General features: G+C 35.3%; 3 protein-coding genes across 6 annotated transcripts; 1 reads left to right on the plus strand and 2 right to left on the minus strand.

Annotated features, from left to right (window-relative positions):
* Positions 1–256: 256 nt before the first annotated feature.
* cUnhxorf58 (chromosome Un CXorf58 homolog) lies at positions 257–6,048 on the minus strand. The gene is made up of 8 exons (XM_084415103.1): positions 5,885–6,048; positions 5,688–5,790; positions 4,405–4,499; positions 3,911–4,019; positions 2,925–3,041; positions 2,646–2,845; positions 1,575–1,665; positions 257–1,200 (listed from the first exon to the last, which is right to left on the minus strand). Exons 1-8 carry the CDS (start codon positions 5,920–5,922, stop codon positions 982–984), a joined length of 972 nt encoding a protein of 323 aa, XP_084271229.1. The 5' UTR covers positions 5,923–6,048; the 3' UTR covers positions 257–981.
* A 1,023-nt stretch (positions 6,049–7,071) lies between these two features.
* On the plus strand, positions 7,072–20,725 carry apooa (apolipoprotein O, a). 4 transcript variants are annotated; one of them, XM_084413996.1, is made up of 11 exons: positions 7,072–7,158; positions 8,575–8,676; positions 9,925–10,044; positions 11,332–11,364; positions 14,663–14,717; positions 14,807–14,902; positions 15,546–15,637; positions 18,854–18,952; positions 19,084–19,125; positions 20,301–20,318; positions 20,521–20,725. In XM_084413996.1, the coding sequence occupies exons 1-9, from the start codon at positions 7,150–7,152 to the stop codon at positions 19,123–19,125; spliced, it is 648 nt and encodes a 215-aa protein (XP_084270122.1). In that variant the 5' UTR covers positions 7,072–7,149; the 3' UTR covers positions 20,301–20,318; positions 20,521–20,725. The 4 variants fall into 4 exon arrangements, with proteins under 4 accessions (XP_084270122.1, XP_084270121.1, XP_084270124.1 ...); XM_084413995.1 differs by lacking the exon at positions 20,301–20,318; XM_084413998.1 differs by lacking the exon at positions 11,332–11,364.
* Positions 20,726–21,268: 543 nt separating this feature from the next.
* Positions 21,269–22,880, minus strand: sat1a.2 (spermidine/spermine N1-acetyltransferase 1a, duplicate 2). The gene is made up of 6 exons (XM_084413999.1): positions 22,646–22,880; positions 22,464–22,515; positions 22,289–22,372; positions 21,940–22,041; positions 21,801–21,841; positions 21,269–21,712 (listed from the first exon to the last, which is right to left on the minus strand). The coding sequence occupies exons 1-6, from the start codon at positions 22,709–22,711 to the stop codon at positions 21,545–21,547; spliced, it is 513 nt and encodes a 170-aa protein (XP_084270125.1). The 5' UTR covers positions 22,712–22,880; the 3' UTR covers positions 21,269–21,544.
* Between the last annotated feature and the right edge of the window lie 3,728 nt (positions 22,881–26,608).

Raw genomic sequence — 26,608 nt, forward strand, 5'->3', positions numbered from 1 at the left:
AATGTTGCCAATTATTACTCCCATTATTACACAAGTTGCCCCAAGAACACATGAATATGCAGATTAGATACAGTTGATATTGTATTGAACGGCACTACCCATTTATGGCCATTTTACACACATATTGCAGTAAAAGTAAATAAGTAAAATGGTATATCAATTAATTCCATTATATCTTTCATAACATAGTTGAGAATCATCTTTCTACAAAGCTTGGTTAAAAAATAATCCTGAAACCTAAAAATGTATTGGTGAATGGAAAAGAAATCCTGTTGTTCACTACAGTGAACATTGAATAACATATGAATGAAATATATTGTTTTCAAAAATGTTCTATTTTCTTCCATTTGTAGTCTAAACAATGTGATGCATGAAAAAATACTACATTAAAAAAAGGTTAATATATTAGATCAAATATTAAGATCAAATGAAATGATATCAGTTAATTCATCAATATCACATCTGAAAAACCGGCCGTTTATTATGAAATATCCATGGTGCTTCATCATTCCTTTCTCTAATCCTTAATCACATTTTTGTTTGTTTTCAACACATACAGTATTTAGTGAAAAATTAGGTATCGGTTTAAATATAGGACTAGTAGTTAAAATATAATTAGTAATTTTCTCATCAGGCATGCTTGGCTTGTTGCATGTGGTGTATTTTTCATGAGAATTACTACATTTCTACTGTAGTACATGTGTAGTATGGCACCTCCATCTGTTTCTGGGATGGATGTCTTTCGAGGGTGAATATGCATGAAGTATGAAAGGTGGAATCAAACAAAACAGCCCAAATGTTCAAATACAAGTGTGTTACCATATGTTGTTTAGTCAAATGAGGCCATTAACTCAGAACTGCAAAGTACTCATAATTATTTTAATTATTGTAATTATTTTAATTGCCTATTCAAATTCTCAGAATAATGCACTAATAGTTTGTAGTATATACTTAAATCAGTGTAAAACACAGTTTCTCCATCTAAATGAGCTCGGGTGTTCGGACAGCCTCTATATCCAGTTGCTTTGACCAGTTGCACAGTTTCTCAGCCTCTTCCTCCCATTCAGACTCCGACGAGTTTACGTCATAGTCTTCAGTCTCGACTAATGGTAGGACTATCTTGATGCCCCATTTCTCAGTTTTCCCGTTCTGTTTCTTCACGTCAGGGTTATTAATGCTGTCCCCGTGTTCGTCTAACACCTGGAAACGAGAGCAACTCAGGTTTGGTCCCACAGAAAATACAAAAATCATCTCATTTCTGTCACGGCAACTCTCGGAGTGTTTAGCAAGGTAATGGATCTAAATTATATCTGAAGCAACTGTGATTAAATTACTGAAAAATTAAGAGTGATCCTTTACTTTTTCAAGGCAAAAAGTAATTAAAATGCAGTAATTAATTACTTAGTAATGCATTAAACCCAACTAAATAAATGTTTGTTGTTGTGTTATTCGTTGTGAAATTTACTTGTGTTTTCTGAGTGAAAACTGTTTCTCTTATTTCAGTGTACAGTTGTTGGCATTGAAAGTGATAGGGAACCTTATATGTTTAGACAAATGCAAAAATGATATCTTACTCTTTGAGTCTCGCTGAGGCCGTAGAGGCGTCTCTTGCGATCTGCAGTGTGTTGAGCGCGAGAAGAGCGTCGTGTCGAGGTCAGGAAACCTCTGGACACATCAAAATTATGTTAAAAGAGTTCAAAGCATGAGTTGAGAAATATTGCTCTTTAACTATGACATTTGGTTTGTTAGAGACTAATGCAAGATGAAACTGAATACACTACTAGTCAAACGTTTGGGATCCGTAAGCTTTTTAATGTTTTTAAAAGAAGTCTCTTCTGCTCACTAAGGCTGCATTTATTTGATTAAAAATACAAAAAATATATATATTATTACAATTTAAATCAGCTGTTTTCTGTGTGAATATATAGTAAAATGTAATTTATTCCTGTGATCAAAGCTGGATTTTCAGCATCATTACTCCAGTCTTCAGTGTCACATGATCCTTCACAAATCAGTATAATATGAGGATTTGCTGCTCAAGAAACATTTCTGATTATTATTTAGTTATTTACATTTTTATTTCAGGATGCTATGATGAATAGAAAGTTCAAAAGAACAGCATTTATCTGAAATGGAAAGCTTTTGTAACATTAAACTCCACCGTTCAAAAGTTTGGGGTCAGTAAGAATTTTATTTTTATTTTTTGGGGGGGAAAGAAACAAAAGAAATCAATACTTTTATTCATCAAGGATGAATTAAATTGATCAAAAGTTACAGTAAAGACATTTATAATTTATAAGTTCTTTTGAACTTTCTATTCATCAAAGAATCCTGAAAAAAAATTTGTACACAACTGTTTTCAACATTGATAATAAGCATCAAATCATCATATTAGAATGATTTCTGAAGGATCATGTGACACTGAAGACTGGAGTAATGATGCTGAAAATTCAGCTTTGATCACAGGAATAAATTACATTTTAAAGTATATTAAAATAAAAAACAGTCATTTTAAATTCTCATAATATTTAACAATTTTACTGTTTGTTTGTTTGTTTTTTAATCAAATAAATGCAGCCTTGGTGAGCAGAAGAGACGAGAAGAGAAAAATCGTACCGATCCCAAACTCTTGAACGGAAGTGTACCTGTGCGAGAGCTCCTGTCCGGCATAACCGGGTCGTAACGGCAGGACCGCTCTGAGTCTGCCTGCACAAAAACCTCTCGTTCCCGGCTTTACACCCCATCTGAGAGCAACGTCCCGGGACAGAACCTTCAGAGACAGGAACCGCCATCCGTTTTCTCTTCCACCAAGACGTGCCGGAAGCTCATCCAGATGGCTGGAATACTGCGGGAGAGAAGGATGAACTCTAAAGCACGACCACTTGACAGAAATGGAGTTGTGAAATAAGGTGTTTTTCCTCCACCTGCATATAGTCTCTCATGCAAATCACGTCTTGTGGTTCGGCTTTGTGAATCTCGTTCACTGAAATGAGATCCATAAATACTCGATTTCCCATCATCCTGCAGGAGTCTGCTGTGGCCTGTTGATGGAGACACACGTAATAATGTGCAATAATTCAAATGCATTTTTTTGTTTTTATCCCTTTTGCTCTCATAGAAAACTATGGGAATTTTATGGGACATTTATTATGACATAAATGTCAAAATTATAGCATACAAATTCACAATTATGAGGTAAAATTCAAACTTTTAAACTTAAAATTTTTCTGACTTTTAATGTCATAATTTTGCCTTTTTAATCTCATTATCCTGATTTTGTCAATTTTGATGTGTCAAAATTATGACTTTTTATATCAGAATTTTGACTATTTATGTCTAGAATAAACTAGAATTAAAACTAAAATAATAATAAAATAAAAAAAAGATTTTGTTACTTGAAATAAAATAAACATTAACTAGTAAAAAGTTAAATGCCAACAACTTGCCAAGGCAAAATTTCTTATTTTAATTTAGTTTAACTTGATGTACTAAAAAATAAAATAAAAAATAATTTAAAAAAGAAAATTAATTTAAAAAAACTATTTAGACATAAAAACTAAAATAAATTACAACAAACTAAAATGACTAAAACTTTAACTAAAATTAAACCTACATTTTAATGTAAAAATAATGTTTATTACATAAAATAAACATTAAATGGAATAAACAGATATTAAATAAATTATTTTAATAGTTGCCAAGGCACCATTTCTCATTTTATTTTAGTTTAACTTATATAAAAATACAAATAAAATTATATATATATATATATATATATATATATATAACTACTAAAAATGGCAAAAACACACAACAAAATGGCTAAAACTTTACCTAAAATGAAAATGGAAAAATTAAAAAATATTTCAAAATATGAATAAAAAACTATAACAGCTTGTATATTCATGACCTGGTTGGAGGGAGCAAAGACTTGTTGTCCAGACAGATGCTGTCGTCCTCCTCCTCCGATGTGGAAAATCTTGAACACGACTGAAGGTGGAAATCGAGGACCTGCAAACCTGAACACACACGTGATATATGAGGAAGACTGGGGTTAGTTGTCACACAGTGTATCCCAGTAAATATGTCTCAGGGTAGCCTAGGTTTATTTTTGAAAATCAGACACAAACATTAAAATCTACAGAAAACCTATTTAATATCTGAACACTGGCCTCAGTCTCTCTGCTTTATTAAAAATATAGAAATCATGTTATATTTTTTCTATCCAGCAGCAAACAAACAGGTTGCAAGTATGATTCTGATAAGCGCTGGACAGGCAATCTGATGCAAAGTTTGATTTAATTGTCTTAAATTTATCTGTGACATTCTGGGCAACAGAAAAGATTTTTTTAAATAAAAAATAAAAAATAATTCTGCTTGATAAGAGCTTGATCTGAAATGCACCTTAATCGTAGCTTGCACTTCAGACTGGGGTCTTTCAGGAGTTCAGCTTCTCTGGGACTGAGCTGATGCAGAACTGCTGAAGCCGGACACTGTTCCTGCGACACACACACACACACACACACACACACACACACACACACACATATATACAGTATAAGTGCTGAAAGGAATGTTAAATCATTCCCAAAAGAGTAAGTATTGCTTTTGGAAATGACAAACATTGAGACAGGTGCATATTTACAGCACTGTAAAAATGATTTTTCAAAGTTGGTTGTAAATAAAACAAAGATTATTGGAGTACAATTTACCAAAAAATAACTATTTCAGTCTTTATACTTTTTATGTATAGCCATTTAATTGTTGTTTTTTTTATTGCCATTTTTTCCTTATCGCATATTTAAGAAATAATCATAATGTCATTCCAAAACTTAAACACTCGAAATGTCTCCTGTGAAACCCGTTTTAAAATTGGACATTGAGTTAACATGGAAACGCGATAATTAATTAATCATTTACTCACCCTGGTGTTGTAATGCCGTAAGTCTTTCCTTTATGGACCAAAAGGAGAATTACCCAAAAAAAATTCGCTCACGCTCGTGCATCATTTAAGATTAAGAACATTAAGCATGCTTTCATTACAGTAAAAGTGTAACCATGTTTTTTGGGCAGTCCCAGAACGCATGGGATCATGGGATACTTTTGCATCTGTTTTAAAAGCTTGATGCCAGTCGCTAGGCTACTGCTATACAGATGATAGCGAGCGGGACATTAATTAATTAATTAATTTATTTATTTATTATTACAACACCAGGGTGAGCAAATGATTACATAAGTTTCATTTTAGGATGAACTATCCCTTTTGAAACCGTTTAACGGCTCAATGACTGTGAGCTATCAACTTAAAATGTGTTAATTAGACACATGACTTTGATTTTTAACAATGCTAGAGGCCACATTATTCTGTAATATATATATGTAGTATAAAAGATGTTTAGTTCAGTAAATTTACACTTCTACAACTTTTTTACACTTTCATATTTTGAAGTGTTTTCACTATTAAATTCAGACATGTTCAGAAATAAGGGGTGAATGTTAACGGGCAAATTCGATGTGTTAGGCCTATGTAAATATTTAAATGTATTAGTAATATATATTTAATTTACAAAAAAAAATTATATATATATATATATATATATATATATATATATATATATATATATATATATATAAATATATACATTTAATGACATACATCACATCCGGTTTGAACGGGCATGACTTACAGCCGCGCGGAGAGTGTTGATCAGGAGTCTGAAGAGCCGTCTGTCCCTGAACGATCTCCAGTATGACTGAATTCTTCTGGCACACTTCTCATACTTCTCCAGTCTAAGTGCAAAATGATCATTTTGTGTTTTAGAATCGATGTTCTCAGATATTATTAGGCTTTTGTGAAGTTTAGAAAGTATCAAATGCCACTCACCTCCCCTCCATAACAATCACACACACACTGATTGACATAAAGTAAAACCGGCTGATGTTTGTTGTCAGACCAGTAGGCTACACTTGTCTGTAGTGGTTGCTAGGAAACCAGTAAATGAGTTTTAGCAAAGAAAGGGTGATAAAATCAAAATTTCCAGTGTGAAAACTTTCCTTCTCATACAAACAAAATAATATATAATAAATATAGGCGTAAATCATGTATGGATATGATCAAAACAGCAGATTAGTCAAATTATTTTACTGCAATGCGCTTCATGAACACTGGATGGCGGGAAGCGCTACGAATGTCCCTTTAAGATATACAGTACGTACGCGTATAAAGACAGTCTATGATATAAAGTCTTTGGAATTACTCAATTTAAAACATAATTGTATTTATAGTCTACTTTTGAGCCTGACTACTTGGTACGTAAGCTGTTGTTGATTTAATTAAGCTTGATGTATGTTTTCTTCTAATAAGCTTTCATAATTATTATTATTAAGCTTTAATCATTTAATCATATTATTAATGTAATTATTATTAATATTTAATCATTTTACGTCAACAAATATGTGTTATGTCTCCTTAACTTGATCACGAATTAACTATAAATGCAAAGAAATAAAATAAACTAAATAAATAAATAAAACCTGAACCGAAAACAAACTCAATGTCTTGCACATCGACAAACAATTTTCCACTTACTTGATTATTAATCAACTCTACAACAGAATTATTGAAAACACAAATATGCCGTTTAATATCTAACATAAAAGTTTGTTTATATTATATGTGTAAATTATATATATATATATATATATATATATATATATATATATATATATATATATATATATGCGCATGTATGTATGTATATATGTGTGTGTGTGTGTGTGTGTGTGTGTGTGTGTGTGTGTGTGTGTGTGTGTGTGTGTGTGTGTGTGTGTGTGTGTGTGTGTTGTCAACTCGATTAATCACATCTAAGTTTTTTGATATGCAAACACATATAAACACAAACTTTTATGTTAGGTGTGATTAATCAGTTTAGACAGCACTAAAATATATACATTTGTCATTTTCGCAATGTTTTATGCCTTGGTGTCTTGATACTTCTGTCAAGAATGAGTGTATATGAGGTGAAGCTGTGCGTGTAGTTACCACAGTCTATGGTAGTTACACGTTATGAACTGCAGGCGGCGCTGTGCGCGAGAGTCTGATCGCGGCCGCTCAATGGAGCAGCAGCAGAAGAAGAAGAGGACGGGAACATGTACAAGGTGAGAATTAGAAACTTCAGCTGATCCTTCAGTGTGTGTTCGTGACTAATACACTCATAACGCGTACAGTCGTGCGCTATTCAGTCTTCAATTCACATGTTCTATGAGTTCAGTTCAGTTCGGGTCATTATAAAGATGATCATTTGGGTTTTTTACCTTTAAAGAGGCATTTGAGGACAGGAAATACAAGGACACAGCACATTTTTAAAAAACTATTTTACTTTTAAATAAAGATATTATTCTATCTGCCATTTCAGGATGCTGTAATTCTGTAGAGTGGGTTTATTGCATAAAAGCTCTTAGTTCGCTTAGTGTTAGATCATCATAACGGTATAAAAGTTCAACTCTCTTTTAGCTGTATTGACTCTGACACTGTTTGTGCTGAAAAATAAAATGACATTTAAGTTTATAACGCTTTACAGATCTTATGTTTTATAGCAGTTCGCCGATTTTTATCCAAATGTATCAGCCCGTCTGACAACTGAGCTGCGAACTTGCGTTTCTGAAACTAGACACTAGATGGTAATAAAACACCGCTAAATCATTAAAAGAAACTTAAAACTGTTTTACAGTGCTAATAGAAAGTCATCATACCCTGTGAAAACCTGACCTTTTGTCATTTTACACCCTGTAAAATAAAAATAAATTAAGTCAGATTTTTTTAGCTGTATGTACACATTATAAACCTCATCATCAAAGTAAAAAATAACATTTTAAATAAATATAAATGATAAATAAATAAATAGTTCTCTTAAAAATGAAAATGTTGTCATCATTTACTCACCCTCAAGTTGTTTCTAACCTGTATGAGTGTCTCTCTTCTGGTAACCAAACAATTGTTGGACCCCATTGACTTCAATAGTATTTCAATGGGGTCCATCAACTGAACGGTTACCGACATTCTTCAAAATATCTTCCTTTGTGTTCAGCAGAAGAAAGACACTCACACAGGTTTGAAACGGAGAGTAAAGATGACTGAATTTTCACTTCTGGGTGAACTATCCCTTTAACTTTCTACTTAACATGCATCAATTGCAATTGTATTAATTTCTCATATTCATCATGTGTTTGCGAAGGAGAAGTGAATATCAGTCCAGTGAAAATCAAGAGACAGCACCGAGAGAGTCATGTAACCCGTTGGTGTTATCGTGTTAGTGTTTCTCATTAAATCCCTCACAGTTTCACACACTTCAAGGACCTTGAATGTCCTCAAAACAACTGTGTTTGAGTAAATATGTGTCCGTATGTTATTCCTGCTTAAACAAGAAACATTCTGCATGTGTTGACAGTGAGTACAGCCCGGACTGTCTGTAGATAAAGAAGCCGTTGTGAAGTCCTGCGATGGTTTATGTTTGTCCAAACATGGGGGTTTATGGATCAGGAACTTCATTCATGCTCTGTGTTTTGTCCTGATAGGTTGGAGGAGTTGCAGGAGTCTCAGGAACTCTGGGATTGATCTCAACTTCTGTCCTGGCCGCCGCCGATGACAAACCCAGCACAACTCTGAGTGTAGATGAGGTACTTTTATAGACTTCACAGGGTCACATTTTAACTGAGAATAATGGTTTTACTTAAAGAAAAGGAAGCTTGTGTTTTTTGTGACAATTAAGAACATCATAGTTATTGTTGTACTGCCCATATAATTCATGCTGATTTAAAAAAAAATATTTATTGCAGTATTTTTTACTAGATTACAGTATTGAGAATCTAATGAAAACAATCATAATAGCAGAAAAACTCAAAAAGAAGAAGCCTGAATGCATTACGGTAATGAGAATTTGGGGTGAATTGGCATTAAAATAATGTCAAAATACAAAATATATTAATAGTCATATAAAGCAGGCATCGTTTTCTTAATGCAAAATATAATTTCATATTTTTTCCTTTGAATTTTGGGTGAAATTTGACCTAGATGTGTTCAACATTACTTGAATGATCTGTCCTTCTACAAACAAGAGTTTAACATTAAGGAAACAATTGTCATTTTATCAGTAACTCTATAACAACATTGCTTTTGTCTAGATGTTTTTCTTTTTACTTCATATGGTCATATTTTAACCCTAAAAAAATATTATTCTTTTTTTTACATAAGGTAAATGACACCAAAATATTTGCATTTTCATGACAATAAGAGATATTTGAACATCATAGTGTCTTAATTCATGTTGATTTCAATAAATAAAAAATAAAAAGATTGTATTTCTGCATTTTTTACTTTATTGCAGTAATGAGAATCACCATTGAGAATAATGACAATTACAGAAAACTCCAATAAAAAGCCCGGATGTATAAAGTAATGAGAGAAAATGTGCTTAATTGTCATGAAAATAATGTCAAAATACAAAATATATATATAAATAGTCATAAAGTAGGTGTAGTTTTCTCCTTGCAAAATATCATTTCATAGTTTTTTTTATTTAATTTTAGGGTGAAATTTGACCCGAATGTGTTCAACAGTACCTGACTGATCTGTCCTTCTAATTTGTATTACAAACAAGAGTTTAACATTAAGCTCAAAAGTCAAATGTCCAGATGTGTTACGGTAATGAGAGAAAATGTGCTTAAACGTCATGAAAATAATGTCAAAATGCAACAAATTGTCAAAAAACAAAAATTTGTTTTGTTTTTGAAAAAGTTTTTCCTTTGACTTCGGGGTGAAATTTGACCCAGAGGTTCATCAGAAGCCGAATGATCAGCATTACAAACCAGAGTTTAATGTTAAGGAAATGATGGTGATTGTAACCTATGGAAACGTTGCTTTCGTAGCTGTCTCTCTACACGACGACGGCGCAGAAGATCCAGCATGTGGAGCCGGAGACCGGGCCGGTGGAAGAGGCCGTTTCCACACTGAGAAAACTAGCAGAACCGTACGTCACCTGGTGCCAGGTACACACTCACACTCACCTGCGTAACACACTCACCTGCAGCACACACTCTCCCTCTCTGTTGTGTATTTCTGCATTAAACTCAGCGGCGTGAGCTTGCAGCATGTTGGCGAATCTGCTCTGCATGGCTTTTCTATCGCTCCATCTCTTCATTTCATGGCAGAATATGTTCCTAATAATTATCTACAACACCAGAAACGCTTTACAATCATGTACAACACTCACTAGAATAACTCAATCATTTACAACCGCTGGAAACCACCAATCAGCCAGGATATCATAAGTCCAGATCATAGAAAATGTTATTTAGTTTTTTAATTTGGGGATGAAATATTTTTTTCCCATAAAAAATTAATGTAATGTCACAATGCAAAATTATTATTATTAATCTGAATGGTCCTAAAACTGGATGTTGTATTTTTTTATTCCTGCTTTTGATTTTAGGATGAAATGAGATTCAAACATGTTCAACTCAACTAAAATAATCTATTACACTCATACTGTATAATAATATTAATAGAAAAAGAAAAATATAAATCTATAAATATCTACAAATTTTATTGACTAATAACTCTGTCTTGCCTAATTGATTTGATATTAATTTTCTAAACACTCGAAATTCACTTTATTTTTAATTTTTGGTGTCTGAATTGTGAATCAGAGCTGCATTCTATAAGACTTTTGTGCATTTGAAAGCTTTTTAGTTTATTAGTTTATACTTTTCTTGTACATTTCTCTTTAGAAGTCGTTCAAAACTCGACTCAGAGCTGGTCACAGTGTTTTTGAATGTGATTTTACAGACAACAGACCTTGAAGGAATGTCTCGGGGTCAAAGGTTAAGCTCCATGTACTGCATCTGTGACCTTCTGTCCATTACCACAGAGAAGAATAACAAATAATCCCTCAGTTTGGAAAAACAAGCAACAATCATGTGTACAGTAATGCGCTTACAAAAGAATCCATAACTTCCATCTGGTACGTACAAGGGGTACAGGAAAGGAACTGTTTACTAGGAGAACATGAGTTTTGTTTGTTTTTACAAAATTAAATGGAAAGATCAGATTATTTTCTATGCTAATCAACATCACGTCTCTGAATCTGAACGTTACTTGAAGAGAAGCGAATGCATTAAACTAGTTTCTGAATGTTTCGAGATGAATTATGGAATGCAGCTCTTTCCTATAATCTGTGACTCTTTACACGGTGATTTATAATCATTTGAATGATTTGGTTTCTCTTCATTGCGGTTCTGATTTTCCTGGTTTCTGGTGGTCTGATCCGCGTCCAGCAAACGGCCAGCTCGGCCAAACACACAGTCCAGGTACCCATGAGCACTTGCACACGCCATCACTCGCGCTGCTCGCAGATCTGGATGTGTTCGGGATAGCTTTACTGCATAGAAAATAACTTGAGGATTCTGATGAGGTTACAGTACAGTAGTACACACACTACAGTAGTCAACACTTGAAGTGGATCAAAACCTTTCATCAGAGTTATACATGAATTTTGAACAATACCCGTTCTTGTCGTAGGACAACTTTGATGAACTTTTTTGATCCACTTCAAATGTTGACTACTGTATTATTACAAATAGTTGGCAGTTTTCAGTGTACACTGTGCAGTAAACAGTATGCTAGTATGCTTCATTTCCGAACATAAAGCCATTGTGTTTGCTTGTGCAAAGGACAGATGTATGCTCTATGTGGCCCAGATACCTATATTTGTCTTTACCAAAGTCTATTGCATCAACAACGACTGTTTTCAAACCCTCTCGCTGTTGCACGTGTTCAGACAAAGCCTCGTTCCAGTCAGCGCTGCGCCTCGGGATCATCGTAAATCATGCATTATCAACATTTTTCAGCATAAATTATGCCATGTTAATCAATCAACTAGTGATATATAAATACAAACTTTATTATATGAAGCTTTTAGACTGATTAGGCGTATGACTATTCTTTTGAGCTCTTTATGAACCTATAGAAATGATTTAAATTCAGTTGATACACATGCATTTATATAGTCCGATATTTTATTACTTATTCCTGCCTTGTAAATGCGTTTAAATTCATGATGTTTTTCATAACATTCGCTTAACCTTCAACAGAGAAGTGAATCATGTGATTGCCTGCTCGCTGCGTCCCAGTTCGCCTACTTATACTTCGCCTTAAAAGCATGCAAGCATGTAAAGAAAAAGTATAGTTTTGAGTGTGTAGCAGAAGAGTAGACAAGCTGTGGGACGTACTATCACGTCATAAAATCTTATCTTTAACAAATGCTCTGTCGTATAGTTATGTGCATCATCTTCTCACAGTTCACATCCTCCTCGTTTAATTTAATTTAATTTCCTACCGTATTGGAGAAAAGAAGCAGCACATTGATATGCCAGTCACGGGTCTTTAATTTTTTTGCATAATGCATTTAAAAGTTAATGGCGAAACGGATCTTTATAAAAGTTCATGTTGCAGATGAAATATAACACGGATAGCATTAAAAAAAAAAATGTTATCAGGTTAAATGTTGATTATTAGTCGCTCAAACCCCTTTATCTAAACCTCTCTACTGTCACATCCGCCATGTTTGTAGTTTTTTTAACACTTTTTACTCGTGTTTGTAGTTCCGAACCGAATCCTCCTCCAAAGCGCAATGGTTTGTGGGTAATATTAGCCATTAGAGTGAGCACTGATCCACACTTCGGAAATAGGAGACTTTTGGCATGCTCTTTTCAACAGACTATACTCTGAGACACACTTATTCTAATGTCACACACTGTTTATGTTTACTGTTTAAATGGATTTGATGCAGAGCGCCGTGAGCCCGCTGAACCGGAACGAAACCAAGTTTAGGTTTGTTTGAAGTTTGGCGACTCTAAACCTCCTCTGAAACTCAGAGTTTGTTCAACTAGCTTCATGCAACACTGCTATCAGCTGTGCAGGACATTCAGAAAGGGACATTCTCTGCGTTTACAGCTTTTTTGCTGTACAGTGTGTGAATAAAGAGTGTCCACTAACATCACACAGAGTGGAAGATTTATCATAATGATGAAATCCAGCATGTCATCAGTCAGAGAACTGCAGACACTGCACTTTACAGCAGCTGATAAAGCGTTTGACTCGTTGCCAGTCTGCCCTCTCTATTCTACTCTACAGTTTTAAAAACGGAAAAGCACACGCTGACCCACATCTGAAAGCAGAACGCCTTGAAAATAAGTGAAATTCTGCTGAATTCGATTGAATATGTCAGCACCCGGTGGTGTGAGTTTGTGTGGGACTCTCTCTATGTCTGACCAATTGTGTACAGCAAGACCTGTTTGAAAACAGTCAGTGTTTTTGCAATCCCATTTGGTAAAGCCACATGAAATCACACACTACAACTTGAAACGTGCTAATATGTCTGAAGCTGCTACATTCATATTATTTGCTTAAAACAATGCAAATCGGCAATATTTAACAAACGAGCACACAATTCAGTGTTATTTTAGTATGACACAGTATTATAGTATTCATTAATTCATTTAAATTCATTAATATTCAACCTAATTTTAATTTTTGTCATTTTGTGCTTGTCTTTATTTCTATTTAACTTTATTTATTTTATCTTTTTAGTTTAAGTAATTGTAGCATTTCAACTTAAGCATGTTTCAGTAATTTTAATTAATTTTAATAATAATTTTAAGCTTTAAATCAAAAATTTGTATTTGATTTTTTCAGCTTTATTTCATTTAACTAAAATATATTTTTTAATAGTTTTAGTGAACATTTGCGCACATATGAATTCTAAGGAAATCCCCCCCACCCCCACACACATTTTGTTTAATTATTAATTAGTATTTATTTAATAGTTGTCCTTAGTCAGCTCAAGTGCTTCACTTTTGCATATTCATATATCTATACTGTCTTATCTCTTAGAGCACATATAGCAGACTATCTGATAAGATATAGACTCTCGGTCATGCATTATGGGTTTATGGCTACTGATAAAGATCTGTCCAGGATGTGCATTTAGCAAATATCAAAATATAACCTAGACATAAAGTACAGTAATAAACCTTTTGGACTGTCATTATGTCATATTTTAAAGCCTTTATGTATAATGCATTATAAAGGTTTTCATAATGTACGTTATAATGCATTATTTATTTTCATAAATAATTGCAATGCATTTGAATATTTGCACCTGAAATTAGTTGTTTGTCATGCATATTAATACTCTAAAGGTGTAGCAATTAATAGATAAGTATTATATAATGCATTATAACTGTGGTTACAATTATTCATGAGACGATATAATGCATTATAAGGTGCATTACAAGGCATAATTAATGCATTAAAAATAATTGTATAATGCATTATACTGTATATAAAGGGTTTAAGTGAAGTTATCAACCATTCATCTTACTTTAGACATTTTTTTAAATAATTACTTGCTGCTTTAGTTGCAATGAAAGTGAAAGCGGTCATTCTTTTTCTCATGTTCTTCAGTCAGACTAGGTCTTTTCTCACGGTGTGTGTGGCATTTCATTTTCACAGTGATTCTAATAAAGTAAAAGCAACTAGTGATCCTCATTTCTGGATTCTGTAACAGTGTAAAGAGTAGCGTTGTGTTTTTGCATTGAATCTCAGGGCGTCTATGGGACGGTGAAACCCAAGGTTGACGGCACTGTACAGTTTGGGCAGAGTAAGCAACACTTTCCTGCAAAACATGCTTTTTTTTACTTTTTCAATAAACTTGCATCAGTTAAGTGAATCTTTTGCCCTGTAATCCAGACAGTTATGCCTATTTGAAGAACCCTCCGCCTGAGTTTTACCCCAGAGCCGGAATCATCGGCTTTGCCGGGATCCTGGGCCTTTTCCTTGGAAGAGGTAGTGAAAGTTTTGTTGATGCATTTCTGCTTTTCATTAAAGAGACCAAAATCTGGTCTCGAGTCGCACGGGTATATTTGTGGCAATAGCCGACAATACATTGTATAGGTCAAATTTATCCATTTTTCTTTTATGCCAAAAATCATTAGGATATTAAGTAAAGATCATGTTCCATGAAGATATTTTGTAAGTTTCCTACTGTAAATATATCAAACATTTATTTTTATGAGTGAATGCAACACAATCGCCAACATAAATGCACAACTTTAAAGGAGATTTTCTCAATGTTTCGCTCACATTTTCAAATTGTTGTATCTCAGCTTATCTTCTAACAAGCCATACATCAATGGAAAGCTTATTTATCCAGCTTTCATATGATGTATAAATCTCAATTTCATAAAATTGTGACTGGTTTTGTGGTCCAGGGTCACATACGATGATGATTTGCTGCTCAAGAAACATTTCTGATTATTATCAATGTTAAAAAACAGTTGTGCTGCTTCATATTTTTGTGGAAACAGATGCATTTTGCTTTGAGAATTATGTGATAAATAGTAATGTCCTATTAATTTCTTTCAAAATAAATGGATAAAGTACAAAAAAAAAAGTTTGATGTCAGTCAGATTTTATTGTGCACTTGAAGGCTCGAGACTGAAGAGACTGGTCTACCCGACTGGTCTAATGGCGGTGGGAGCTTCCATGTATTATCCACAAGAGGCAGTGACCATCGCAAAGGTAGGCGTCTCTCCAGTTCCTGTGTGCCGTCTATTTTTACTGGCGGTAGGCGTTGTGAGATGTTATCATCATGTGGGACAGTGTTTTTGAGTGGACCTCAAATCAAGAGGAGGAGGAAAAGGGCGAGGCGAGGTTACGATCTGTAACTTTCCACCAAAACAGCAGCTGAACACATTCCTAAAAACTCCCAAGGACACAAGCTGAACCTCACGCTGGGATGTGCATCAACACTGCGTTTATTATGAGCCGCTTGTCTGTTTTGATAGTAACTAACGTGGTCTTTGCAGTGGAAAGTGGTGTGAACCTCTCTCGCTATCTCTCGCCGTCACACACGTCCTGCTGAATCCCTGTCAACACACATCATGGCACGAGCGAGCGGTTTCAGATTAGGATCTCTCTAAAGGGCAGTTTCGACGCTGCGTGTCCTCGTCCTGTCAGATATGCTGAAAGATACGTCCTGAACAGCTAACGGGGTCACTGGTTAAAAACATTAAACAGCCCAAAATAGGCCGATTTCACCCCGATGCCCCTCAGGTCACCTCATGTGCTCACGGTTAGGCTGGATTATTGCATAGAGCAGTTTGCTACACTACTACATCATCTGGCCCCATAATGCATTGCACTTTCTTAATTGATGGCCATTCAAACGTAGCCTAGTAATCTGACTAGCACAATTTTTGTGCGTAACTTGGAGATATATGTCATTTACGGAAGAGGATTAGGGCCAAGCAATAATAAAAAAATAAAACCATCTCGAGATTAAAGTCATTATAATGCGAGATTAAACTCATTAAATTTTGAGAAAAAAAAAAGTCGAAATACAATCTTGAGAATAAACGCATTACATTGAGAATAAAGTCGTTGTGTTTCGAGAAAAAACTCGTTAAATTTCGAGAAAAAAAGTCAAAATACAATCTTGAGAATAAACTCATTACATTGAGAATAAAGTCGTTGTGTTTCGAGAAAAAACTCGTTCAATTTCGAGAAAAAAAGTCGAAATACAATCTTGAGAATAAACTCATTACATTTCGAGAATAAAGTCGTTGTGTTTCCAGAAAAAAAGTCGAAATGAAATGTAGAGAATAACACATTTAACGAGTTTTTTTCTCGAAACACGACTTTATTCTCGAAATTTAATGAGTTTATTCTCAAGATTGTATTGCGCGTTTTTTTCCTCAAAATTTAACGAGTTTTTTCTCGAGACAACAACTTAATTCTCGAAATTTAATGAGTTTATTCTCAAGATTGTATTTCGAGTTTTTTTCCTCAAAATTTAACGAGTTTTTTCTCGAAACACGACTTTATTCTCGATATTTAATGAGTTTATTCTCAAGATTGTATTTCAACTTTTTTTCTTGAAATTTAACGAGTTTAATCTCGCATTATAGTGACTTTAATCTCGAGATGGTTTTATTTTTTTTATTATTGCTTGGCCCTAATCCTCTTCCGTAGTCATTCTCTGCAACAACAGCGAAAATCTTACTGAGCAATTTTGACTTGTTTTCCAGTACAAATATCTAAACATTCTTAAATCAAGATAAATTTACCTGAGAAGCAAAAATTAAATCAGATATTTTAGTTTTCTGAAAAATGCATCAATTAAGTGAGTTTATGCTTTAAACTATATGGGGTCAGAAAAATAAACAGTTGAAACACACACTACCACAAACAATACATCTACTAACCCATTGGCAGTTTTTTTCCCCCTTATGCATAAAGTATATTTTGATAAATTTTTCAGAAAACGACGCGATGTGTCATTTTAATTCTCAAGTAAACATATATTAAATTTAAGAAGGTTTAGAATTTGTTCTGGAAAACAAGACATAAACATGTAGCACAAAAATCACTTTGGAAGTGTATGAAATACTGAGTTTGAGTGTTGAGAAGATGTTGCAAGTAATGTTACTTTGAGTTACTGGGCCCTATTTTAACGATCTGAAACGCAAGTATCAAGCGCGAAACGCAAGTAACTTTGTGGGCGGGTCTCGGGCGCTGTTGCTATTATACCGGCGGGATAAATGACTCTTGCGCCCGATGCAAATCTAAAATGTGTTGGTCTGAAGTAGCTTCATTATTCATAGGTGTGGTTTGGGCGTAACGTGAAATAAACCAATCAGAGCGTCATCTCACATTCCCTTTAAGAGCAGGCGCGCTTGTTCCATGGCGGTTTGCTATTATAACGGCGGATTTGCCAGGCGCGCCAGGAGCGGTTCACAGCCGAGGAGACCGACGTTCTCGTCAGGGCCGTAAAACACAGAGAAGTGACGTTGGAGATGGAGAAACACACCCAAATTAGCTTCGGTTAAACAGGCGTATGATAATTTGGGTAAATGTGTAAGCTAGATTTATGCTTTTATAATAAACTGTCTATCTATCGTAATAATTTATGATTTGCAAAAATGGAAACTGCTGCTTCTGTGTAGATGAGAGCAGCAGAGTGTATGCCGTTGTGCACACGCTACATTGATTATGGCCAAGCATGCGCCCTTAAAATAGCATTTGAATAACATGCGCAGAATTGTTTTCTGAAACTGCAAAATAGCACCAGGGAACGTTTGCGCCGGAACACGCCTCCTCTTTTCGCTGAACCGCCCCCGGGAGCGCAAATGCATTTCCTAGTTTACCGACGTGCGTCTGTGGAGGGAAAAGTCCAAAATAGGATATATGCGTCGGTGTACAAAGTCAATTGCACTGGGTGCAAGATAGGGCCCACTGTGTCTTTGCGAGATTACACATATACACACACACACAAACCTTGTCATGTATTATTGGCATTCTGAGTGAGTTTAATTCATACATTGAAAGTCCTGTTTATTATATCGTCCTGAAATGCATCAAATTTTAAGCAGCAAGAAAACACATTTGTTGTGACATTAAAATGAAATACAGTAGTCAACATCTGAAGTGGGTCAAAACTTTTTAATCAAAGTTATACATGAATTTTGAACAATACCCGTTCTTGTCTTAGGACAACTTAGATGAACTTTTTTGATCCCCTTCAAATGTTGACTACTGTATTATTTTTACCGGCAATGCCGTTTTCCAACAGCTATGACCAGTTGTGTAACCCTCCAATAACATCAGGGCATTCAGCAGTTTAAAAACACACACACACACACACACACAATACATCTACTGAAAAACGAAAAATCCCAGTATGTGTGAATGACTCTTTACACTGAAGTGATTGTTTCTAATCCTCCCACAACACAGAACACAGGAGACTCTATATACGAGCTGGCGCTTCAGGCTTACGTTTCTGTGGAGAAGCTGATCAGAGACACACCAGCCTCAAAGAAGCCTCAGCAGAAGGTATACATGTCTTAATTAGTTCATGCGTTCTCTGGGAATCGAAGTGACTTGGCATTTCCAGAGCCGTGTTGTAGCGTTTGAGCTGCAGATATCGTGACACTGAGCTTTCACTTCGCTTTGTCTTTTCACAGGATCAAGCGGAAAAGAGTTCCAGCGGGGAGACCAAAGCTTAGGTACACAATATTAAACATTATAAACACAACACAGCTGCACAAAATGAATAAACAACATGTGTGAAGTCACATCAAGCCCTTTTCCATATGGCATTGAGAATTCCTGACACATAAAACATGTTTAAATGGTAGTAAAAATTGCCAGATTACCTTATTAAGTGAGTGTCCACCACTAAAATCCACACTTCCGTGATGTTTAGTGAATGTATGAAATGAGTTCACACAGGTGTAGAGAATCACGTTAACTAACAACATCATCCAATCACAGACACAATACCTTCTTTGCCCTATCTTTGAATGTTTTGCTTTAAAGAGAGAGTTCACCCAAACATGAAAATGTTCTCATCATTACTTACTCACCCTCAAGTTGTTCCAAACCTGTATGAGTGCCTTTCACAAAAGATATATTTTAGAGAAGATTGGTAGTACTCAGACTGTTGATATATATATAGTTCAGATGCAAAAACCTCTAAGAGCTATCTGAAATTTTCTTCTAGAATGATCATTTTTATCAAGCTCGTTTATTTAAGTTAAGTAATTTCACTTAAATGGCAATGAAAATTACCTATGAATTGTCATTTAAGTGAAATTACTGAACTTAAATATACAAGCTTGATAAAAATGATCATTCTAGAAGAAAATTTCAGATGGCACTTAGAGGCTTTTGCATCTGAACTCTTCATATATATATATATATATATATATATATATAATCTTGCAAAGACACAGTAACTCAAAAGTAACATTACTTGCAACATCTTCTCTACACTCAAACTCAGTATTTCATACACTTCTAAAGTGATTTTTGTGCTTGATTTCCAGTACAAATTCTAAACCTTCTTAAATTTAATATACGTTTACTTGAGAATTAAAATGACCCCATATAGTTTAAAGCATAAACTCACTTAATTGATGCATTTTTCGTAAAACTAAAATATCTGATGTAATTTTTGCTTTTCAAGTAAACTTATCTTGATTTAAGATATTCAGATATCTTAGATATTTGTACTGGAAACCAAGTCAAAATTTGCTAAGTAAGATTTCCGCTGTTGTTGCAGAGAATGACATATATCTCCAAGTTACATTGACTTCTATTGTAGGAAGAATAATACTGTGGAAGTCAATGGCGACTGATTACCAACATTCTTCAAAATGTTTTATTTTGTGTTCAACAGATTAAAAGCAACTTGAGGGTGAGCAAATGATGACAACACTTTCACTTTTGGGTGAACTGTCCCTTTAACTGTCTTTATTTAAAATAAATTATGTTTAGTTTCATATGTTGCTCTCTAACGCAGTGACATTCAGGCATGTTTACGTGTGTTTTGTTTCTACTAAATCTTCACTTTCTCAGAAATCATCATGACCTTCCCTTTGCTGTGTGTTTGTTTATAGGTACATAACTCTCAGGTGGTTGTGGTACGGCAGATTTGAGATCTCCATCGTTCGCTCACTTTTATGACATACTTTTGCACTAGCCACTTCCTCTTTCATCTGTTGATCATCAGAGAGGCGTTAGTGGTCTGTCTGGAACGTTTTTAACTACTGGGATTGTGTTAAATGCACTGGTGTACCTAAATAAATAATATATACACACACAGTGTGATGTGATTTATGACAAGTATATACAGCTATAGTTCAAGAGTTTAAGAGGAAACGTTATATTTGGGGTTAGCGTGTTTTTGAGTCGGAACACCCTGAACTTCCTCTTTCTACGCAAACATAAAGCGAAACTGCAAATGTTAGCAACAAAACAACCTCAACTTGTCTTGATTTTAACGTCTATTGGTTTCCGAACAGCATCATATGATTAAAATATTTCCTGAAGGACGTCATTAGATGTTCGACTTGTGTGTTTTATGACATCAAAGTAGCGCGAGAGAGATTTCGAAAGCAAATGTTCTCGAATCACTTTCGGTTCTTTATCATCAGTCTTCAAGTCCAACACTCCTACTTTTTAACCTGTCTGTCAGAAGAAAGTTACTTTGAACATGTCAAGAGGAAATCAAAATTGATTTTATATTTTGAAATAACACTGAACCAAAACATAAGAGTCGCTAGTGTTTCTTTTTGACAACAGGGTTAACATGCTGATTCAACACCTTTACCAAGACCCAAAATCAGAGATCAATCACTCAGTCTCTCTTAAAATTAAAAGCTTTATTGTAAACGATACATTGCAGGTGTATCAACGATTGTCGTCTACTCCAGTGTTTCCCAACTCGGTTCCTGGAGGCACAGCAACGGTGCACATTTTGGATGTGTCCCTTCTACTTCTAGTCTTTAGCTCAGATTAGGAGGAGTTGTATATAGTGTGTGGAGCTGTGGTGCTGGTGTGCCTCCAGGATCTGGGTTGGGAAACACTGGTCTACTCTATTAAAAATCCTCCTTTATCAAACTGTTTCTTCTGCACTGGCGTCTACTTGGATGACATCTTGAGTAGGTTGCACTTGTCGATCTCGTACAGACGCCATCCCTCCTCGTGGGAGAGATCCGATGCTCCGCGCCGCTTGTAAAACTCGATGGATGACGTGTTCCACTCGGCCACGATGAAGTGCATCCCGCTGCAGCGAGTCTTCACTGCCGTCTACAGACAAAAAACAATTTTAATAAAGGTGTTTAAAATGACCCATAACAAGACAAATACTTAAGGTTCTCCAATGCATTATGCATACCTCACTTAGCATCTTCAGGATCTCAGAGCCCATCCCATAACCTGGATTGCAGGGAAATAAATAAGTAATAGATGAGATATATTATACATGACCATTTCAATGCAATTGTTTACAGCAACAGGTAAGCATCTCTTCATACCTCTGAATTCCTGCATCACATAGAAGTCTTCCAGATAAAGCAGCTTCCCAATCCAGGGGTCATAGGTAAAGTAGTACATAGCAAAGCCAACCACTGTATAACCTGAAGTGGGAAAACACGAGGATCGTCAGTAAACCAAGGGTTTAACAGAGTTAAAGAGAGCAGAAAGTCACTGGAGCGGATTCAGCGGGTCTGACGTCACTTCCCATACATGACGCAGAAAGATAAACTGTAACGGTTTCATCGTAGAAGTAACATTAGCTGTAACAATATTGATTCACGATAAATAAAAGTTAAGAATTAATAGTGAAAAAAAATTACAAAAAATAATCTGATGTTGTTAACTTGCCTTCAAGAGACTGTTTATCCTTCGGTACTTCAGCGACGACGCAGTGATAAAACGGATGATCTCCGAAACCGTCCTCGAGCAGCTCTGAAACATAAACAGGCCTAAATAACCATCATACATTCAAATACACTCATAAATATCATACACTGAAAACGACGGAGACCGAATTCTGTACCTTTCTCGGTCAGGACGACCTGTTCCTCCATTTCCTCAAATTTCGCAAGTTCCTAAAATGAATTAAACGGCGTATATTATTACACAAACGACCAGAACGTAAACATTTTCTTAATTTAAACGTTAAAAATAATAATTATTGTGTGAAAATGTTACACGCATGCGCAGTAGGTCTGTTTTTACCTTTATGAGTCGCAGTATGTCAGACACGTCCTTGGGCTCGGCCTTTCGTAATATAAACTTGTCCATTTTCTTCTTTTACTCTTTTTCCCTTTTCTTACTAGTCCGCGGTATGTGAAATGTAGTAAGATTTGTTTCTTCATTCGGTTCCAAGGGGGTTACCCTCAGCAGAAAGTCTGGGTTTTTCACCCTGTCAGTGAAGAATTACATGAAGTCGTCGCCGGAAGCGCTTTGTCTCAACACTGAGCTCGTGCGCTATTTATATGCGGGGCGCTGACGTCACTACCGGAAGTACTGAGTTGACTCACATCAGTAGTACGGCGAGATAACCAGTTCGAACCAGATCAAAGAAACAGTAGTTTCGGAAATTGTGTCAAGGATGCAAACCGACATAGCGCGATTCAACGACACTAAATATGTTACTAAGTAATCTTATATTTCTTATTTTTAGCATAACCTTTTGTTTTAAATGTTTAAACATTAACATTTAATCATTTAGCAGACGCTTTTATTCAAATTAACAATAGGACACAAATATGTAAGTGCCCCCTAGGCTCCTTCCCAGTGTAGTCTAACATAGTCTAAACATTATTTAAAACAATATGGAAGAGAAAAGAGAGCGTTAGTATTTGTTTATATTGGATTATAATCCCAGATTTTCAATGTGGTTTTAGACTTCTGGACCCTCAAAGTCCAATAACATCAGAAACAAAATCAAAATATTATTTGACTGCAGAAGACAGTCTCCTTTGCTTTATTTTCCAGTTCTCATAGGGTGTGATTATATCAAGCCGAGACAGGAACCGCATATTTCACAGTTTGCATCAACTGCTAGCTACAACTTTAACTTTTTTAATAGTTCGTATGATTGTAGGCCTGCGTTCTATAATGTTTTCAGGCTTTGTTTATTATTATTGATGATGACAGATTGTTAACTCAGCTGTGTAATCTATAGCACACCTTTTTACATCCAACTTATTTTTTTTATTTGCATGAGTGTTTTATAATTGGCAGCTATGGTGAAGGAATCTAAACATTTAAATGATTAAGTCTGCTCAAAAATGAAAATTCTGCTATCTTTTTCTCACATATTTTGATGTATTTATATTATCTGCAGAAACGAGCATGGAAACTCTACAGACATGTGAGATCACACGCTTCACAGAGCAGGAAGAAACTGTATACTTCAAAGACTAACACTGCTGAGTGAAAACAGGATATATTCAAATAATATTTCCATAATTAGGATTTCTGATTCAACAAAGCGGATGATGCTTTGTCTGTAGATTTAGGGATACTATTTTTGTCAGTGTTTCTCAGTAGGTCAGACAGAGTGCACATACTTCGATGAACAACCATGGATAAACACATTGTTTTTGATAATGGAGATTGATGTTACTATTAGATATTAGAGGCATTAATATCATGCATCATTGCTCTGTGTGCAACGACAGACATTTTAAAGGCAGAATAACCTTAAATACCTTTATTTTCCTTGCCTTTTAAAGCTATGATCAGTCTAAAAATTGCATAAGTATATGCATTATGTAAATATATAACAAACATTTAAACATATATATATCACGTACATCCACTATATACTGGACTGGCACTTTAAACAACAATGCATATCGTATATAGTGGATGTGCATAATGTTTACTCCACTTAGATTTGATTTTTAACAGTATAATAATGTCTTTGCAATGCATAATACATATTTTATGCAGTGCTTAGTGATTTTTATAAAGTAAATATAAGAATAACTTTGATATCGTTCGTAATATTTCTAGATGGACATTTACTGGACTGAAGCAACTTACATTTATTTTATTATCCATACATCATATTTTAAAAAAAATCATGTTAATATGCGAGTATCAAATATCATCAGACTTTTGAGGAACGTTTATTTGTTCATCTCTCAATCATCATTGTATTCATTGCATTATATGTTTTTTCCCCACAATAAAAGCTACAGAGCTTTGATCATGAAACTAAGCATTTAAATATCATCTTACTATTGGTAGATATAGAGTGAAGACTGAGCTATGCATTTTATGTGCTATTTACTGTTATAAAGACCTCATTCATTACATTAGCCTTGTATGCAACATTCACAGCATATTTTATCTTACTTACTTGCCATATATATAGCAACATCTGCACAAAATTGTATGTTTTTGCTCAGTTTAGGCCTGTGAATAAAACAGTTTTTCCGCCTCTAGTGTGAGATCCATCTTCACACTATATGAGACATATATAAAAAATAAAAAAAACATATGCAAACTTTTTTTAGCCTCACTATATCTGAATGTTTACAGAAGTCGATATCTCAGCACAAGCATCTCAAATGTTCTTCCGTTTCAGTTTCAGTCCATGAGCCAGACTGTATTTCGGAATGGGATACAATCAGCACTGACTCATTCACATCCGCCCTCATCTGGAAGTCCTTACTGGGAGACTTAAAAGAGTTTCCTAAGGATACAGAGTCATTTCCAGAATACTTGACCTAACAAAAGCATTCATGCATTTTCTTAATATCTGGAGAATAAGGCTACAGACCAATTGAAAGCTTTTGAGTAAATAAAGCAATTGCGTGTAAGGATGTCTCAGACGTCACGGGGAAGGAAGGCATTGTTATTTTCACAGCTCTGCGTTTCCTTTAGACCAGCACAACTGAAACACTCAAGAAAGAAAGAACCTGCATCACATATTGATACATTTCCTAGATTAACCATCTCTGTATTACGGAGTTAACAAAAAAAACATAATCACAGTGTCACGGTTACGTAATGGTGCTAAGAAATACTCACGACGAAAAATAACAAGAAAGACTTTAATCATCAAACACTTAGGAACCAGGAGAAAACCACAACCAAACATTAACGAGAACCGACAGAAACTGAGGGAGAACACAGGGAATATATACATGAGACAAACAAAAGGTAGCCTAAACAAGATAATTAATGACACACAGCTGAACCAAATGACCTAAAAAATACAAACAGAAAGTCCAAACACAAACTGGAAAGTGACAGTCACATTCCATCTGCCTGCAGGAGCAGGCCTTTAGAAATAAACCTGTAATTCCCATTCAGTTTGGCTCTGTTCCCGGGAATTCCTCATAAATATCTTGGAGAGCAAACAACAGACTGTAACCCCTGGTTCACACAGGACGCCGAAGCGTCGCGGAACGGAAAATCACGCGCGGTCCGGCGCCTGCCTGTTCACACTAGAGGCGTATTCTCCGCGGCGGTCGACAAGCGCTTCTGCTCAGTTGTTGTTTATTCAGAGCTATTTTTTTACATCATGGGTAAGTAAATAACCTCATAAAAATGAATACACCATGTTTCTGTAACCAAGAAGTTTGTACACTTCTTGTATTAATACTTTTTGTTAATACTCGCGGTATTTTAATTTGAAAATTGCTTATATTTTGACAATTGACCGGATGTCTCGTGTTTCTTGGTGTGACTTCCTGCCGGAATGGACGCGAATCACTCGCGGCTCGCGCAAAAAATAGACCAGACGCCGAAACTGGCGCTTCACGGCGCGGGCCGGCCGCGGCATGCCGCGGCGCTCCGTGTCTGGTGTGAACGACACCATAGGTTAACATGGGCGCCGAAAGGAAGCGGCCTCCGTTCCGCGCCGCTTCGGCGTCGCTTCGGCGTCCGGTGTGAATGGGCCTTAATACAGCTGGATTGAGAGCTGCTTGTCTGTGTACAAGCTGTTGAAGTTATTATGATTCTTTAGGGTCTAAATGAAAAGTTTGTCATACACTTTAATTAAAAATTCTCATTAGTATTGTAAGAAAACACTAATTTTACCTGGTCAAAAACAGCTCTGTTTTCAGCACGCCGTTTCAGTGCATGTGTCTTTAAATGATAATGAGCTTTGCTCACCCCGCCCCTCTGTTCTGTGCGTACACAACACAATAACACAATAACCATAACGCGTTGTTCATT

Source organism: Rutilus rutilus (assembly GCF_951802725.1).
Source record: "Rutilus rutilus genome assembly, chromosome: 7".
Taxonomy (NCBI): Eukaryota; Metazoa; Chordata; class Actinopteri; order Cypriniformes; family Leuciscidae; genus Rutilus; species Rutilus rutilus.